The 16,532-nt window shown below is 46.2% G+C and overlaps 1 protein-coding gene across 2 annotated transcripts in view; it reads left to right on the top strand.

The window, feature by feature from the left end:
* DCLK3 (doublecortin like kinase 3) overlaps positions 1-16,532 on the top strand; it is a 42,412-nt gene that overhangs the window by 18,959 nt on the left and 6,921 nt on the right. For both annotated transcript variants that reach the window (XM_059879980.1, XM_024983350.2), the window contains exon 2: positions 7,854-9,709. In XM_059879980.1, the coding sequence (XP_059735963.1) occupies positions 7,854-9,709 (1,856 nt within the window). The remainder of the gene's footprint in view (positions 1-7,853; positions 9,710-16,532) is intronic.

The following is a 16,532-nucleotide window of genomic DNA, read 5'->3' on the forward strand; positions in this document are numbered from 1 at the left end:
TGAAGAAATACACTCCCTCCCTGTATCATCTGTCCTTGGCAAATGCTACCTTGTCTCATTTCCTGGTAGTCGTGGATGTCTGTGACCATATTTTCTTTTATCTCATTTGTTTCATTTAGTTAAGGTCTGTTGTGGGATGTCTAACCAGTGAGGAAACTAGAAACGCTCAATTATTTTGCAAGGAGAACCGGAAGCCTGAGACCTGATATGCATGCTGAGGTTAGTACTGGAAACGGGTTTCCCCAGTCTCACATGCTTATTATATATCCTGGGACAGAGGAAGGGAGTTTGCGTAATCCATGGCCTCTGCTTTTGGTGAGGCTGAGTTTAGTTGAGAGGGGGAATATTTATAAACCTTGGAAGATGAAGTAACAGTGAGCTGAGGTGTACAGAAGGAAGGGTCTCAAGCATTCATGTGAAACGTTGTTTTAATGAATGAACAGAGCTTCAGAAGAGGGAGCTGTGACTGTGAACTTGTGAGGTCAGGGAGGGTTTGTTGGTGGATGCGGGTCTTAGGTCTTACGTGATGGTGAGGCTTGGATGGGTGGGAGGAGTGAGGATGCCATCTCAGAGAGACAGCAGTGAACCGTCCGGAAGAGAGATCTTAGTTCCCTGCCCAAGACCTGAACCTGGGTAGCCTGGATGAACAGCCGGAGTCCCAGCCGCTAGTCCATCGGGGCAAAAGGCTAGAAACAAAATTCCCCTCGCTCTTGCCATGTTTGAAATAGGAATTTCTCAAAGAGGCAAAAACTGTAAAAACAGGTACAAAGCTTATTATCAGAGATACAGTATAACATGTGGGAGAGCACCCAGAGAAACATTGTGTTTGTTTAAGACTGAAGCAAGGCAGAAATACCACCCAGAGAGAAGGGGTATGGGCGCCCTCCCCAGTGAGGAAGAATGCAGTAAAGAGGCAGTTAAATCATATATATCAGGCAGTTCTTCTGGATCTTTGTTTACCTTTGGCTAGTAATTTCATTTCTTTTCCTACACCTGACCTGTTCTAGGACCCACCCTTCCAGCGCGCCCCACCCAATATGTATGAGCAGCTTTTTTGCCAAGATGGATTCCAGCGCAGAGGCCAGTGGGAGGTTTGACGACACTTATTACGGGATGGCACGCCCTCGTTTTTGACCCCTGAGGAGGCTTCCTCAACTGCGTGTGCAGTTGGGGAGTTTTCTCTGACCTCATAAGCAGACCTCTTATCTCTTTACTCCAGCAGAGCTCAGCTCCTGCCATTAACTTTGTCCTTGGAGCATCTGCGGAAAACAAAGCTTCAATTTTACTCCATTTGACAAACTCCAGCTGCTCTGCCCAGGGGCCCATCTATCTCCTACCCCAGGTAGAGTGGGGTTGGGATGGGTGAGGTGCTGCTCCATGTCAAGCTGAAGAGTTTGGGTTTGACCCTCAGAGATGATAATAAGGAGCTCCCGTAGGCTCTGAAGGAGACAAGTGGCTCTGTGAACGTTCTGCTGCATGCATGGGCTTGATGGGTGCTGGGAAAACCCTGTAAACATTCATCTGAGGCAAAAGCAGCGGTATTGTCAAGCTGAGGTCAGTTTATGCTGCTATAGGAAATTAACAGAAAAACGATGCCACAAGGGCATCCTTTCCCGTGCCCTTCCTGGAAACTGCCAACTGGTGGCTGAGGACTGGGAATGAGGACACTTAATTTTTACTATGCCTACTTTGATTAACTATTGTTAGTGTAGAGACAGAGTAGGGGTTATTATCCAAGATAGTGCTAGGTTGAGCCATATGAAATTTCCCTTTTAAGGTAATTGGCAGTTGCTGTTCAGTCGCTAAGTCGTGTCCGACTCTTTGTGGCCTCATGGACTGCAGCGTGCCAGGCTTCCCTGTCCTTCACGATCTCCTGGAGCTTGCTTGAACTCATGTCCATTGAGTCAGTGATGTCATCCAACCATCCTCTGAGATGTAATTGGTAGAACTGCTAGCAATTTTATACAATTCTACTTAATTGATTTTGTCAGTTGTTGGAGATGCGTGGACATGGTCAGGTTATCTGGGTAGGTCCTGGATAGTGCTGCTTATAGTCAGCCCCAAAGTCCTCAGGGCACTATTTTCCTTGGGTGATGGAGCTGATCCTGGAGATTGAACCCAGGGTCCCAGGGATGTTCTAGGCTCTTCCTCTCCAGGCTGTTTGCTCTTCTTGCCGATGGACCAGACATTCAGAATCTCCTGATTTTTTCTCTTCCCTTTAAAGAAGAAAAATCTGCCCGGGACCAGGAAATTTCAAGGAGGAAGAAGGGCTTATGGAAGAGAAGATAAAAATAATTGCTCTTGAGATTGTGTTTCCCAGGACTCCCTAGTAGCATGATACAGACAAAACCAGAAGTGCTACCTTTGTAGATCCTAGTTACGTTGGGGAGGAGGGGTACCAAGTTCTCACTCTGGCTCTAGATCACAGAGGTTTTAAGGGAGTTTGAGAACAACAGACTGGTTCCAAATAGGAAAAGGAGTACGTCAAGGCTGTATATTGTCATCTTGCTTATTTAACTTCTGTGCAGAGTACATCATGAGAAACGCTGGGCTGGAAGAAGCACAAGCTGGAATCAAGATTGCCAGGAGAAATATCCAATAACCTCAGATGTGCAGATGACACCACCCTTATGGCAGAAAGTGAAGTGGAACTAAAAAGCCTCTTGATGAAAGTGAAAGAGGAGAGTGAAAAAGTTGGCTTAAAGCTCAACATTCAGAAAACTGAAGATCATGGCATCTGGTCCCATCACTTCATGGCAAATAGATGGGGAAACAGTGGAAACAGTGTCAGACTTTATTTGGGGGGGCTCCAAAATCACTGCAGATGGTGACTGCAGCCATGAAATTAAAAGACGCTTATTCCTTGAAAGAAATGTTATGACCAACCTAGATAGCATATTCAAAAGCAGAGACATTACTTTGCCAACAAAGGTCTCTCTAGTCAAGGCTATGGTTTTTCCTGTGGTCATGTATGGATGTGAGAATTGGACTGTGAAGAAGGCTGAGCACTGAAGAATTGATGCTTTTGAACTGTGGTGTTGGAGAAGACTCCTGAGAGTCCCTTGGACTGCAAGGAGATCCAACCAGTCCATTCTAAAGGAGATCAGTCCTGGGTGTTCTTTGGAGGGAATGATGCTAAAGCTGAAACTCCAGTACTTTGGCCACCTCATGCGAAGAGTTGACTCATTGGAAAAGACTCTGATGCTGGGAGGGATTGGGGGCAGGAGGATAAGGGGACAACAAAGGATGAAATGGCTGGATGGCATCACCAACTCAATGGATGTGGATATGAGTGAACTCTGGGAGTTGGTGATGGACAGGGAGGCCTGGCGTACTGTGATTCATGGGGTCACAACGAGTCGGACATGACTGAGCGACTGAACTGAACTGAACTGAGAACACCAGGGCAGTGGGCTGTGCATGAGTGATGGTGGTGTGGCAGAGACTTAGCTACGCTGTCTCCATATCTTTTGTGCCTGTGCCCTGGGATGGAGGCCACCCCCGTGGAGCCTCTCCTGGATTCAGGGATGGAGTGAGCCCAGAGTGCTCTCCTAACCACCAAGAATGAGGATGTGTTCTGAGTTAGGGTCTGCTGGAACCAGCTGGGGCACAGCTATCCCAGGGCATGGCCACCTCTCCCCCATCCCGACTCTGGGTACCGCAGGCCAAGTCATCTACCACTACACCTGGACTCTGAAATCTCACTATCTCGGATCTTGAGTTCTCATCCTGACTTGCCTCTGTCATCCTCAGTCACCATTGAATGTGTGACCCACAGTGATTGTCTTGCTCCAAGAGTACTATTGTATGTCTCCTATTGTACTCCAAGAGTACTATTGTATGGGATCTTCCTGGACTTCCACTGGGCCCCTCCTGAACCCCCTTCCATGCTAAACTCTCCTGCATCCCTCATGTATTCACGGAATGCTCCCTGTCCTCCTGGTTCTGCCCTGAACCTTTCCTGGAATTGTTTAGTCACTCAGTCCCATCCAGCTCTTTTGGATCTCATGGACTCTAGCCTGCCAGGCTCCTCCATCCAGGATTCTCCAGGCAAGAATACTGGAGTGGGTAGCCATTTCCTTCTCCAGGGATCTTCCTGACCCAGGGATCAAATCCGTATCTCCTGCTTGGCAGGCGGATTCTTTACCACCTGAGCCACAGACATGTTTTCCCTTTCCTTAGCCTGACAAATGTATTGAGGGTCCCACTCTGTTAGAAGCACCCTGAGGAAAACAAATGAAAAGACTTAGTCCCTCTGTGTCAGAGAAGGCAATGGCACCCCACTCCAGTACTCTTGCCTGGAAAATCCCATGGACAGAGAAGCCTGGTGGGCTGCAGTCCATGGCGTCGCCAAGAGTCGGACACGACTGAGTGACTTCACCTTCACTTTTCACTTTCCTGCATTGGAGAAGGAAATGGCAACCCACTCCAGTGTTCTTGCCTGGAGAATCCCAGGGACGGGGGAGCCTGGTGGGCTGCCATCTCTGGGGTCGCACAGAGTCGGACACGACTGAAGTCGGACACGATTGCAGCAGCAGCAGCAATCCCTCTGTGTACAGGCGTTTGAGGGTCACCTTTCTTGGCATTCTTCCTGTTTCCTGAGGAAACGGGAACTAGTGCAACTCCTGGAGACCTCTGCTCTTGCTCTCTCAGCTCAACTTTCTCAGCCGAAAATGGAGGCCAATCAGGGAGACTATGAGAAGAAAGGAATGACAGACCTCTGTAAATAAATAGTTTAACTGCAAACGTGACTGGTAAGCTTGTAAATTCATGGCATGTGGGAAGAATCAGTAGGGCCACACGTGTCATCTAATCAGACACCTGTGTCTAGATGGAAATCATCTCAGAACAGATTGTATGTTATAATTAAAAACCAAAAAAAAAAAAAGAAGAACCACAACATTCTGTCAATATGCTGGGCCAAATTGCCCATCCTGGCAAAACTGGAGTGTCTGCTACAATTCAGAGGCGCTTAAAAATAATCATTTAAAACTTCTTAAAGGAAGCCTAAATGGCAGGTTCCTGCATGTAGGATATGACATAGGGGTCCTGCGGGGCAGCTTTAATAATTTGCAGCCCATCCTTGGGTTTTAACTGAGTTCCGTATTCTATCATTTTTATGTTTCCTTTTCTACCCTGGGCGGAAATGAAAATTAAACCACTTTTGTCTCAAGTACAGTTGTACCCTGGAGCTGTCTCGAGTTCAGTTCCCAAGCACTGCAATAAAGTGACTATCCCAATGAAGTGGGTTACACAATGTTTTTGATTTTGCAGTGCATATAAAAGTTATGTTTATGCTCCACTATAGTCTATTAAGTGTGTCGTAGCATTATGTCTTAATAAATACAGTGTACAGGGACTTCCCTGGTGGCCAGTGGTTAAGACTGTGTTTCCAATGCAGGGGCCCGGGTTTGATCCCTGGTCAGGGAACTAGATCCCACATGTTACAACTAACACCTGGAGCAGGAGCCTATTATACAGAGCGAAGCAAGTCAGAAAGAGAAACACCAGTACAGTATATTAACATATATATATGGAATTTAGAAAGACGGTAACAACGATCCTATATGTAAGATAGCAGAAGAGACACAGATGTAAAGAACAGACTTTTGGACTATGTGGGAGAAGGGGAGGGTGGGATGATATAAGAGAATAGCATTGAAACATGTATATTACCATATGTAAGATAGATGACCAGTGCAAGTTTGATGCGTGAAACAGGGCACTCAAAGCCAGTGCTCTGGGACAACCCAGAGGGATGGGGTGGGGAGGGAGTGGGGAGAGGGGGTCAGGATGGGGAGACACGTGTGCACCCGTGGCTGATTCATGTTAATGTATGGCAAAAACCACCACAATATTGTAAAGTAATTATCCTACAATTAAATTGATTAATTTAAAAAATAAATGTGTTCAGTTCAAGGAAAGAAAAAAAAAAAGATCTGGAGCAGCCAAAAAAAAGGTACATATCCTAATTTAAAAATACCTTACTGGTGAAAAAAGAAAAAAGCTAACTATCATCTGAGCCTTCAGTGAGCCATAGGAGTAACATCTAAGATCCCTGGTCACAGATCACCATCACAAATATAACAATAATGACCACATTTGAAATATTGTGCGAGTTACCAAAATATGACACAGAGACATAAAGTGAGCAAATGCCATTTGGTAAAATGGTGTCCATAGACTTGCTTGACCTAGGGTTGCCACAAACCTTCAATTGATACAAAATGTAATATCTTCAAAGCATAAGAAAATGGAGCACAATAAAATGAGGTAAAGCTGGGTATATCTGACGAGGAAATACAGAGTCTTGTTTTATTCATTTAGTCAGTTTATCAGGAAACATCATGAGAATGAGCACATTCTCATTATTAAAGCTCTGAAGAATAAAATGACTCTGATTTCCTTGTTTCCTTTTCTTGATAATGGAGAAGACTACCGTGTCATTTCAGCCCATGAGGTCCTTTGCTACCAGAATGAAATGATCATACGAGAGAGATATTAAGATCACAAGGACAGTATTAATAACTGACCATCACTGTGCACTTACCATGTGTCAAGCTCAAGTGAATCATAATCATTTCCTCATTTACTCTCCCCCAAAATCCTGGGAGGAAGGTGTTATCATTCTCACTTAATACATGAAAAAAAAAAAAAAAAACAGATTGTGAGTAATTTGTCCAAGTTCACAAATAGGGTCAGTGGCCACTCTAGGATTCAAATCCAGATCTGTGCTTATAACCTCTTCACATCTTGCCTCACCCTGAAAGTCAAGCTAAGAAAACTGTTCTTGGCAAAGAGGTGGGTAAGATTTGAATTCTTTAGAGGTAAGAGGAAATCTAGACAGGACTAGATACGTATATATGTGTGTGTGGCTGGGTCACTCTGCTGTACACCTGAAATTAACACAACATTGTGGATTAACTGTACTTCAATTATTTTTGAATTGAAAAAAAAAATCTTTTGTGACTTAGCAGGAAAAAAAAAAAAAAGATTTGGGTTTTTTAAGGTTCCAGAAAGTTCTGACCTCTTGTTGGTATTTCCTGGGCAGCAAATTTTGGACCTTTTATCTCAGTTGTAGATTTTTGAAAGTCAGGTCACTTTAGGATAGTGGGAGCTGCCTTCAGGGTCAGGCCTTGCCTAGAAGGGGCTCCCCAGGTGTGGTGCATCCTGGTACCCAGGGGACTTGGGGGAGGCACCTCAGGCCCAGTGCAAACTCCATACTGCATTCCTGGCCGCTCTTGGAGGAGACTGGGCAGGAGATCTCACATGTAACGGCTCCATTGTTTCAAGCAGATCCTCAACAAGCACACGTCTAACCTGTGACAGTATCAGTCATCTTTAGTAATGACTTTGTTTGTTTGTTTGATCACTGAGTTGTGGCTGGCCCTTTTGCAACCACATTGGACTGTAGTCCTCCCAGCTCCTCTGTCCATGTGATTTCCTAGGCAGGAATACTGGAGTGGGTTGCCATTTCCTCCTCCAGGGGATCTTCCCGACCCAGGGATCAAACTCGCGTCTCCTGCATGTGTCTCCTGCTATTGCAGGCAGATTGTTTACACCCGAGCCACCGGGAAAACAATCTTAGTAAAGGTTTGGTGGTGGTTTAGTTGCTAAGTTGTGTCCAACTCTTGCAGCCCCATGGACTGTAGCCTGTCAGACTCCTCTGTCCATGGGATTCTCCAGGCAAGAATACTGGAGTGGGTTGCCATCTCCTTCTCCAAGGGATCTTCCTGACCCAGGAATCAAACCCAGGTCTCCTGCATTGCAGGCAGATTCTTTACCAACTGAGCTGGTCAAAGGACTCTTTGAACCAACCGGACTAATACTGTATTGTCCTTTTCCCCCCATAGGACATCGAGGTCTCTGTGAACATTCTCTAAAATGTTTAAGCTCGAGAATCACGGAGCGGAAGCTGCAGGGCACCTGGCTGCCTGCTGGCCGAGGGAGCCTGGAGAAACCATTCCTGGGATCACGCAGCTCTGTGGTGCCTGCGTTCAGCCCCCAGAGTGGCCTTCACCCCGTCAACACTGAGAACAGCCTGCTGAAGCCCAGGGTCGTGACCGTGGTCAAGGTGGGCAGCCACCCCCTCCGCAAGATCACCCTGCTCCTCAATAGGCGATCGGTGCAAACCTTTGAGCAGCTCTTGGCCGACGTCTCAGAGGCCCTGGGCTTTCCCAGGTGGAAGAGTGACCGTGTGAGGAAGCTGTTCAACCTCAAAGGCCGGGAAATCAGGAGTGTGTCTGATTTCTTCAGGGAAGGAGATGCCTTCATAGCGGTGGGCAAAGAGCCACTGACGCTGAAGAACATCCAGGTGGCTATAGAGGAACTGTACCCCAGCAAAGCCCGGGCTCTGACTTTGACCCAGCAGCACAGCCAGATCCCCTCTCTAAGGCTGAGAAGCAGACTTTACAGCAAAGCTGGGAAGGGGGGTCACCCCTGTGGGGAGACCGAGACCACCAAGAGCAGCGGTGAGGCTGCTAGGTCCCCGGCGGCCATCAGACCCCAGGAGCAGACCCCCGGGGAGGACAGGGTGAGGACCCCGAAGAAGTGGGGGAAGGGGAAGTGGGAGCCCGAATCTGGCAGTAAGGCGCCCAAGGATGCCGCCCTGGAGAGGCGTGCCAGTGGAGAGAAGCACCTGGCGGTGGAGATCGAAAAGACGTCGGGGGAATTGATCAGGTGTGAAAAGTGTAAGCGGGAGCGAGAGCTCCAGCAGGGCCTGCAGAGGGAGCGACTGTCCCTGGGCACCAGCGAGCTGGACCTGGGCAGGTGCCCCCGCTACGACGTGGAGAGGCTGGTGAGGACCAGGAGCTGCCGGAGGTCCCCGGAGGAGAAGCCCCAGGGTGGGGAAGAAGGCTGGAAGGAGGGTCCCCGGAGCAGTCCTGGGCACCCCCCACAGGAACCGAGGAGACCCAGCAAAAGCGTCGACAAGAAAGAGGACAGAGACCCCGGAGGCCAGGAGGGTCATCCCCCTGCTGCAGCCAAGGCCAAGAGGGACGTTTTTGTTGGGGAAGCACAGCCCCGCCGAGAGGAGAAAGGTGGCAGGAACACAGGCAGGAGCAAGCCGGGAGGCTGGCTCCGGAGGGAGCATCACGCTGACCTGGATCCGGAGAAGCTCCCCAGGACCGGAGGGGACGAGCAGGAGGCGGAGAAGGAGAAGAAGCCCGGGGTGTCCGGAGCGAGGAGGATGATGGTTCCCCGCGATGAGCCGCCAGCCAGAATCGAAAAGGAGCCCAAGACGAGGCCGGAGGAGAGCAAGGCGGAGCGGCCGGGCAGGAGGCGGCGGCCTGCGGGCATCCTGGCGGCCGACGTGCGAAAGCAGTACGAGCCGGGCCGGGTGATCGGCGACGGGAACTTTGCGGTGGTGAAGGAGTGCAGGCATCGCGGCACCCGGCAGGCCTACGCCATGAAGATCATCGACAAGTCCAAGCTCAAGGGGAAGGAGGACATGGTGGACAGCGAGATCCTCATCATTCAGAGCCTCTCTCACCCCAACATCGTGAAACTGCACGAAGTGTACGAAACGGACGCCGAGATCTACCTGATCATGGAGTACGTGCAGGGAGGGGACCTGTTCGACGCCATCATCGAAAGTGTGAAGTTCCCCGAGCGCGAGGCCGCCCTCATGCTCATGGACTTGTGCAAGGCGCTGGTGCACTTGCACGACAAGAGGATCGTCCACCGGGACCTCAAGCCGGAGAATCTGCTGGTGAGCCCTGCCCTGGTGGGAGAGGGCAGTTAGGAAAGATGAACAGGGGGACAGGGGCTGTCCACGTGGTCCAGGGGTTAAGATTCCATGCTTCCAATGCAGGGGGTGCCAGGTGCTATCCCTGGTCTGGGCACTAAGATCCCACATTTCCCAAGGTGCAGACAAAAATGATTTTTTAATTAAAAAAAAAAAAAAGAGATACAAAACATAGGAATGGTCACCAATTTTGTTACCCTTGGACTATAGAACATCCCTGTGCTTGCCCAACTTAAGTCATTCAGTCGTGTCTGACTCTTCGCGACCCCATGGACTGTAGCCCACCAGGCTCCTCTGTCCATGGGGATTCTCCAGGCAAGACTACTGGAGTGGGCTGCCATGCCCTCCTCCAGGGGATCTTTCCAACCCGGGAATCAAACCCAGGTCTCCCGCATTGCAGGCAGATTCTTCACCATCTGAGCCATCTGGGAAGCCTGTAGAACATAACATATATATAATATAATATATATATATGTATGTATATAATTTTTTATGTTGATATGTTATATTTTCATTTTTGTTCAGACTAAGAAATTTTCTCTCCTTTTTTTGGCCATAGAATGTGGCATGCATGATCTTAGTTCCCCAATCAAGGATTGAATCTGTACCCCTTGCAGTAAAAACAGGATGTCTTAACCACTGGACAGCCATGGAAATCCCTGGAACATTACCTTTATGGTCTTTTTTTTTTTTTTTTAACATACTTGTTCCACTATGTAAAACTTGCTTATAGTTCAAAAATTGTGGAAATAAATGGGTTTTGATTAAATTATTGAGAAAGTAGCCTTTCAATTTAAACAGAAAGGAAAATGTTTCCTCATCCCTGGGAGAAGAGTATTTTCACTTGGACAGTGATCACATGGACTTCATTTCTTGGGCATTTGCACATCTTCTGGCCTAGGTGTTAAGGGTGTCTGCTGGTAACAGCTTCCCCTGTAGGCTTTGAGCCCATGCTCCCATTGAAAGCCCCCTGGCCCTTTTGAAGAAAATGTCTTGCCACAGGAATTAAAAAGACTTGGTCCTAAGAATTTTCTGGTGGTCCAGTGGTTAGGACTCAGCATTGTCACTGCCGAGGGTCAGGGTTCCTCCCTGGTCAGGAAACTATGATTCCATGAGCCTCTAGCATCATGAGCCTCATGATGCCTCTAGAGCCCTTTTGTCTCTCTGGGGCTTTGTCTCTTCATTTATGAATAAGAAATAGTAATGGTACCTATCTTGTACGGTTGAGGGTGGATTGTTCGCGGGAAAGGGGCAATTAGCCCGAGACCACCAGGAGGTAGCCTTCCACTCACAGCTCAGCTGTTCAGGTTTTGGATTCAAACCATCTCCCCAAACACCCACGTGAAATAAGGTCACTCTGGGACCATGATGTGTGCTCAGTCGTGTCCAGCTCTTTGCGACCCCATGAACTAACTGTAGCCCACCAGACTCCTCTGCCTATGGGATTTCCCAGACAAGAATACTGGAGTGGGTAGCCATTTGATGGATCCAGACAAAAGCAAGGCCTCTTCATCATGATGTCCAAATCCAGATAAGAACAGGATAGTCCAGACCACAAGTGTGGCTACATATTCCCTTCCTGGGGACTGACTCACTGCCCCATCTTCTTCTCACCTTCTAGATAAGAATTACCAAGGTGCCCAGTCACAGAATTACCCTCACATCCTGACAGTATCCAATTCACTGCAAAATCCTACTTTCTTGAACCCTCTTCCAAATTAGCTGGCACAGCCCAGATCTTACTAGTTCATTGAACACCCTCTTGCTTAGACGCCTGGATCCCCAAGGTGCACCTCCTCGCTTGTTGTGATGAGGCAATCAACTGAACATGTTTCTGAGCTTCAGCTGTGTTCCTAGTGGGCTTCGTTAGGACAGCACGCTTCACATAGTCACTCTCTGGCCCTTTATTCCACCTTCTTATTTGTAACCTCAATCACCACCTGATCTGTTTCATATTTATTTGTCTCTTCTCTCTTTGCTCTTCCTGAAAAGTCCTAGGACAGCAGGAACATTGTTTTATTCAGACTGTACCGTGAAACCTAGACCAGTTCTGTCACATAGTGGATATTCAATAAATATCAGTTGGATGAGTGGATGAATATAGACCCCAGTGTGCTGCCTGGTGAATAGCAAGCCTTCCATCAGCGGCAGCTGGTGTCATTATTAAGATGTTAAGAACAAGTCTGATACTACGGTGCACATCATGAGGAAGACTCCAAAGCCAGATTGCTGCATATAAAGCTGGAGAAGATGGAGACAATGGTCTCTGTAAACCGTACTTTTTTTACTGGGGCGGGGGCAGGGAATTAGCCTGTTTCCTTTTATTTCATGGTTGTAGAGCCAGCCTGGAAACATCATCCCAGTACATTCATCTGCCTAAATTGCTCCCACAAGCAGAATGAAACTCTGAGTGAGTCAAGCAAATTATCTGGTGAAGTGAGGTCTTGTTGACCCTTCAATCAAACAACTTTGTTTTTGCCTAAATTCATAGAATTGCAGAACACTGACTAACTGCCTGAGTGATCTGAATTACCATTGAGTAAATCTCCCTTTGAAAAATTTCATTTTTGCTTTTTTTTTTTGACCACACTAAGAGGCTTGCAGGATCTTAGTTCCCTGACCAGGGATCGAACCTGGGCCCAGAGCAGTGAAAGCGCCAAGTCCTAACCAGTGAACCACCAAGGAAATCTTGAAGAATTCCATGTTTGCATGAGTTGAGTGTCCTCAAACTTTTTTTAGTTTCTTTCTGTTTCTTTGGGGTCTGAGCCCAAGTATTCCCTGTGTGTGAAATGTGGCACTCTGTTTACAGTGGCCACTTTAAAATCATGATAGAGCAGTGTTCTTTATAGATCCTCTGTTGTTTTCACTGAGTTGTGTAAGCAGGAATGATTCAGATTAGAGGCCTGGGTGTGGGACACTTTGGGCCTGTGCTTAAAAAATCATTAGAACACTGATACATGTTCTTGAGGATGTGGAGTAAGATTGTTTACCCTGTAGGATCGTTTTCTTTAGGGGACAGTCATCTGAGCTTGAGTTTTCTCTGCGAGGTCCCAGAACCAGGTTGTCAAGCTGGCTCATCTCTTGGGCAGGAGAGACTCTCATTTGTGTTAAGCGACTGACTTGTCAATAGTTTTTTAAATGAAGAAAGTCAGCACTTGCAGATAGCATGAAGAGGTTTGCTTCAGGAAATAAAAAAACTTCAAGGAGTGTATTTAGTGTGGACAAGCTAACTGCCTGAGAGAAGTCATTCAGCAACTCTTCAGGGATTTATATCTCAGTTCATATATGTTTTAGTGCCCTTGAAGGCAGTGAAGTGTGTGTGTGTGCGTGTATCTTGAGAGAGAGATGAAAACTGCAGCATAGCTATGTTTTCAAACTAGTACATGAGTTGTTAACTGGTGTTAATTGTAACTAATATTTAGACCCTATTTTCTGTTTTTTAAGAAAGCCCACTTTTTTTGTTTTTAAATAAAAAGCTTTTTTTTCATGATGGTGTGGCCCCTTCAGAAGCTGTACAAAGCCACAGATCTGAGCCAAATTTAGTGGCATAGGGGAATATCTCTTGTATCCTGTGGATAATCTGTCAGCTGGCATTTTTCTGAATGAATGGGCCTATCACATTTCTAAACTGTGTTTGTCCTTTTCTGGGTGAGTAAAGTTCAACATGAGCTTCCCGGGTGGCTCAGTGGTAAAGAAACTGCTTGCCAATGTGGGAGATGCAGGAGACATGGGTTCGATCTCTGAGTCGGGAAGGAAGAGGGCATGGCAACCAACTCCAGTATTTTTGCCTGGAGAATCCCATGGACAGAGGAGCCCGGTGGGCTACAGTCCATGGGGTTGCAAACAGTCAGACATGACTAAGCATACATTCACTTGAAGTTCAACATACTACGTCAGAATTTCAATGCTACTTCAGCATCGGTGCATTGTGGTTTTTCAGAAAGAGATCTGGGGAGTGTTGGATTTGACAATAAGCTCATTATCTGGGTTTAGAAAGGTGTCATCTCTAAATTTCCTGGTATTATAATTATGTTGCAAATTTGGCTGGTCTTTTGAGAGTTAATATTAGCAAATATCACCATGGTGACTGCTGCCCATCAATTAATGCTCTTGGGTCATCTTTAATTTTGTATTCTGCTTTGTATTATCAAAGTGATTGTTTCTTCCTTTAATGGATGGCTACTGTCTGTATCAATACCTGTCTCTGCCAAATGGGAGAGTGATGATGTCAGAACTAACCTTTGATTACATGGCTGATGGTGGCTGCCTTTAGAGACTTCCAGAATGTGCCAAGAACTCTTAATGGATCCAACAAGCTTATCATGTTGTTTTCACCAGCAGAAATATTTATATCTGGTAATTGGGCCCTAGAGTAAAATTTTAGGGCTGTGTTACTGAGCTTACTTTATTTCTAGTGACCATATTTCTTGATAAGATGCTAGTTTCCTTCTTCCTTTAGGGCTATGTAGACTCCTGAGAGCTTGCAAAAGAAGTTTTAATTATGAGAATTTCCAGCTTGCTGAAATATCAGCGTTAATTGCTTCTCTGTCAGCCTGTGTTCCCTTGGCGGGGTTGGAATGTGCTGTGTGGTGTTGACTGGGCCCTGGGAGAAGCAAACAGGAGCCGGAGAAGTGATGATGTGTAGACACCAGAGGCATGTCATAGGCTGGTCATGTGACAGGTCCCAGGGACAATTTCATCCCCATTGATTGTTTCAGTCATGCTTTTTTTTGCTGTTTTTTTGCTGTTGACATGTAAGTTGATTTTAGACATTGGAGTTTCCATGTGAATTGGTTTTTAAGGTCATTCCAGTCCTCATGGACAGTTAGAAGTGGAAACTTGGAGGGAGAAGGCCAGAGGAAACATGAAGGATCAAGTAAGAAGTTGAAGATAAATAAGATTTTTATCCCTTTTCTTAGGGCAGCCGCTTGCTGTTTGGTCTGTACTGTGCTGCCACCTACTGTTCAGAGATGATCATTGCAAGATCATATTTAAATTGTGCCTTCACAGCCAAAAATTAATTTTAAAAAACCAGACTGCTGTGCCTTGAAGGAGAGGAAGTTGTTAATGGCTCAGAAAAAGAATGATTCCTCTTGAATCTTTGAGACAGTCTAGATGTGACTGGGCTGCTAATGTAAATAATATAGATTGCCTGGATTCAAAGAAGGGGAGTTTGGTGTGGCTGGGAAAAGGGACTTTGGACCTAGATGGATCAACGGTCCTTGAAGTAACATATAATCTCTAACACTCTGTCTTGGAGGGCAATTGAAAACAAGCCCCAGAAGGAATGTGACCTAGAGAAGTGAGTTTAGATAGACCTGTAGGCAGAGAAATGGAGGTTTGGGCTGAGGGCAAGGTCGGATGCGGGCACAGGGGCTGTGGGCGGGCCCTCAGCCAAGCATGGGCCAGGAAGGTACCACCTGGGAGCCTGTTAGAGAAGCCAGAGGTGACCTGGGGGGAGGGTCCTGGTACTTGTTTCCCATCTTTGGAAGTGGTGTGTCCTTCCCAGAGGGCAGATTTTAGAAAACAAGGGTGAGGATGAAATTCTGAATCAGCATGGGGTGAACCTCCTCACATGTTAAGCTGATTATAATCAGTATGGTCTGCCACGTGAAGCTGTGGGATCTTTTCATCATGAGATTTCAGCCAAAGTGAATGATAGCCCGGTGGGAGGATGTTTTAGATGAGTTGCCCATTTGGGTGGAGAATTTGATGGTTTCAGAAGTTCTGCACAATGTACATTGTCTGTGGCCACCATGGAGAATCGTATAAAGGTTCCTTAAAAATTAAGAATAGAGTTACCTATGATCCAGCAATCCCATTCATGCACAAAGGATCTGGGAAAGGCGAAAGCTCTAATTTGAAAAGATCCATGCACCCCAATGTTCATAGTGACACTGTTTACAATAGACAAGAAGCTGCCTAAATGTCCATAGACAGATGAATGGATAAAGAAGATGTGGTACATATATACAATGGAATATTATTCAGCCATAGAAAGGAATGAAATTGGGGCATTTGTAGAGATGTGGATGAACCTAGAGTCTGTCATGCAGAATGAAGTGAGTCAAAAAGGGGAAAATAAATATGGAATATTAACCCATATACATGGATCTAGAAAAATGGTACTAATGAACCTCTTTGCAGGGCAGGAAGAGAGATTCAGACATAGAGAATGAACTTGTGGACACAGAAGAAGGGAGAAGGAAAGAGTGGGATGAGTGAGAGAGCAGCATGGACATAGATACTCTATCATGTGTAATATAGACAGCTAGAAGAAAGTTGCTGTAAGGCACAGGAAGCTTGGCTGGGCGCTCTGTGATGACCTAGAGGGGTGTGATGGGGGAGATGACAGGGAGGTTCAAGGAGGGGATATATGTATGCATACAGCTGATTCATGTTGGACAGCAGAGACTAACACAACATTATAAAGCAATTATACTCTAATTAAAAAGTTAAAAATATTTTTTAAAAAGATGAATCTAGAGATTATCATACTAAATGAAGTAAGTCAGAGAAAGACAAATACGATATCACTTATATGTGGACTTGGAAATATGATGCAAGTGGATTTAGTTACAAAAGAGAAACAGACTCAGAAAACAAACATGGTCACCAAAGGGGAAAGGGTAGAGAGAGATAAATTAGGAGTTTGAGATTAGCAGGTACACACTACTATGTATAAAATAGCTAACCAAGAAGGTCCTACTGTATAGCACAAGGGACTATAGTCAGTATCTTATAAGTAACTATATTGGAAAAGAATATGAAAAAAAAATATATATAT

The sequence above is a fragment of the Bos taurus genome, chromosome 22 (genome assembly GCF_002263795.3).
Source record: "Bos taurus isolate L1 Dominette 01449 registration number 42190680 breed Hereford chromosome 22, ARS-UCD2.0, whole genome shotgun sequence".
In the NCBI taxonomy this organism is placed as follows: domain Eukaryota; kingdom Metazoa; phylum Chordata; class Mammalia; order Artiodactyla; family Bovidae; genus Bos; species Bos taurus.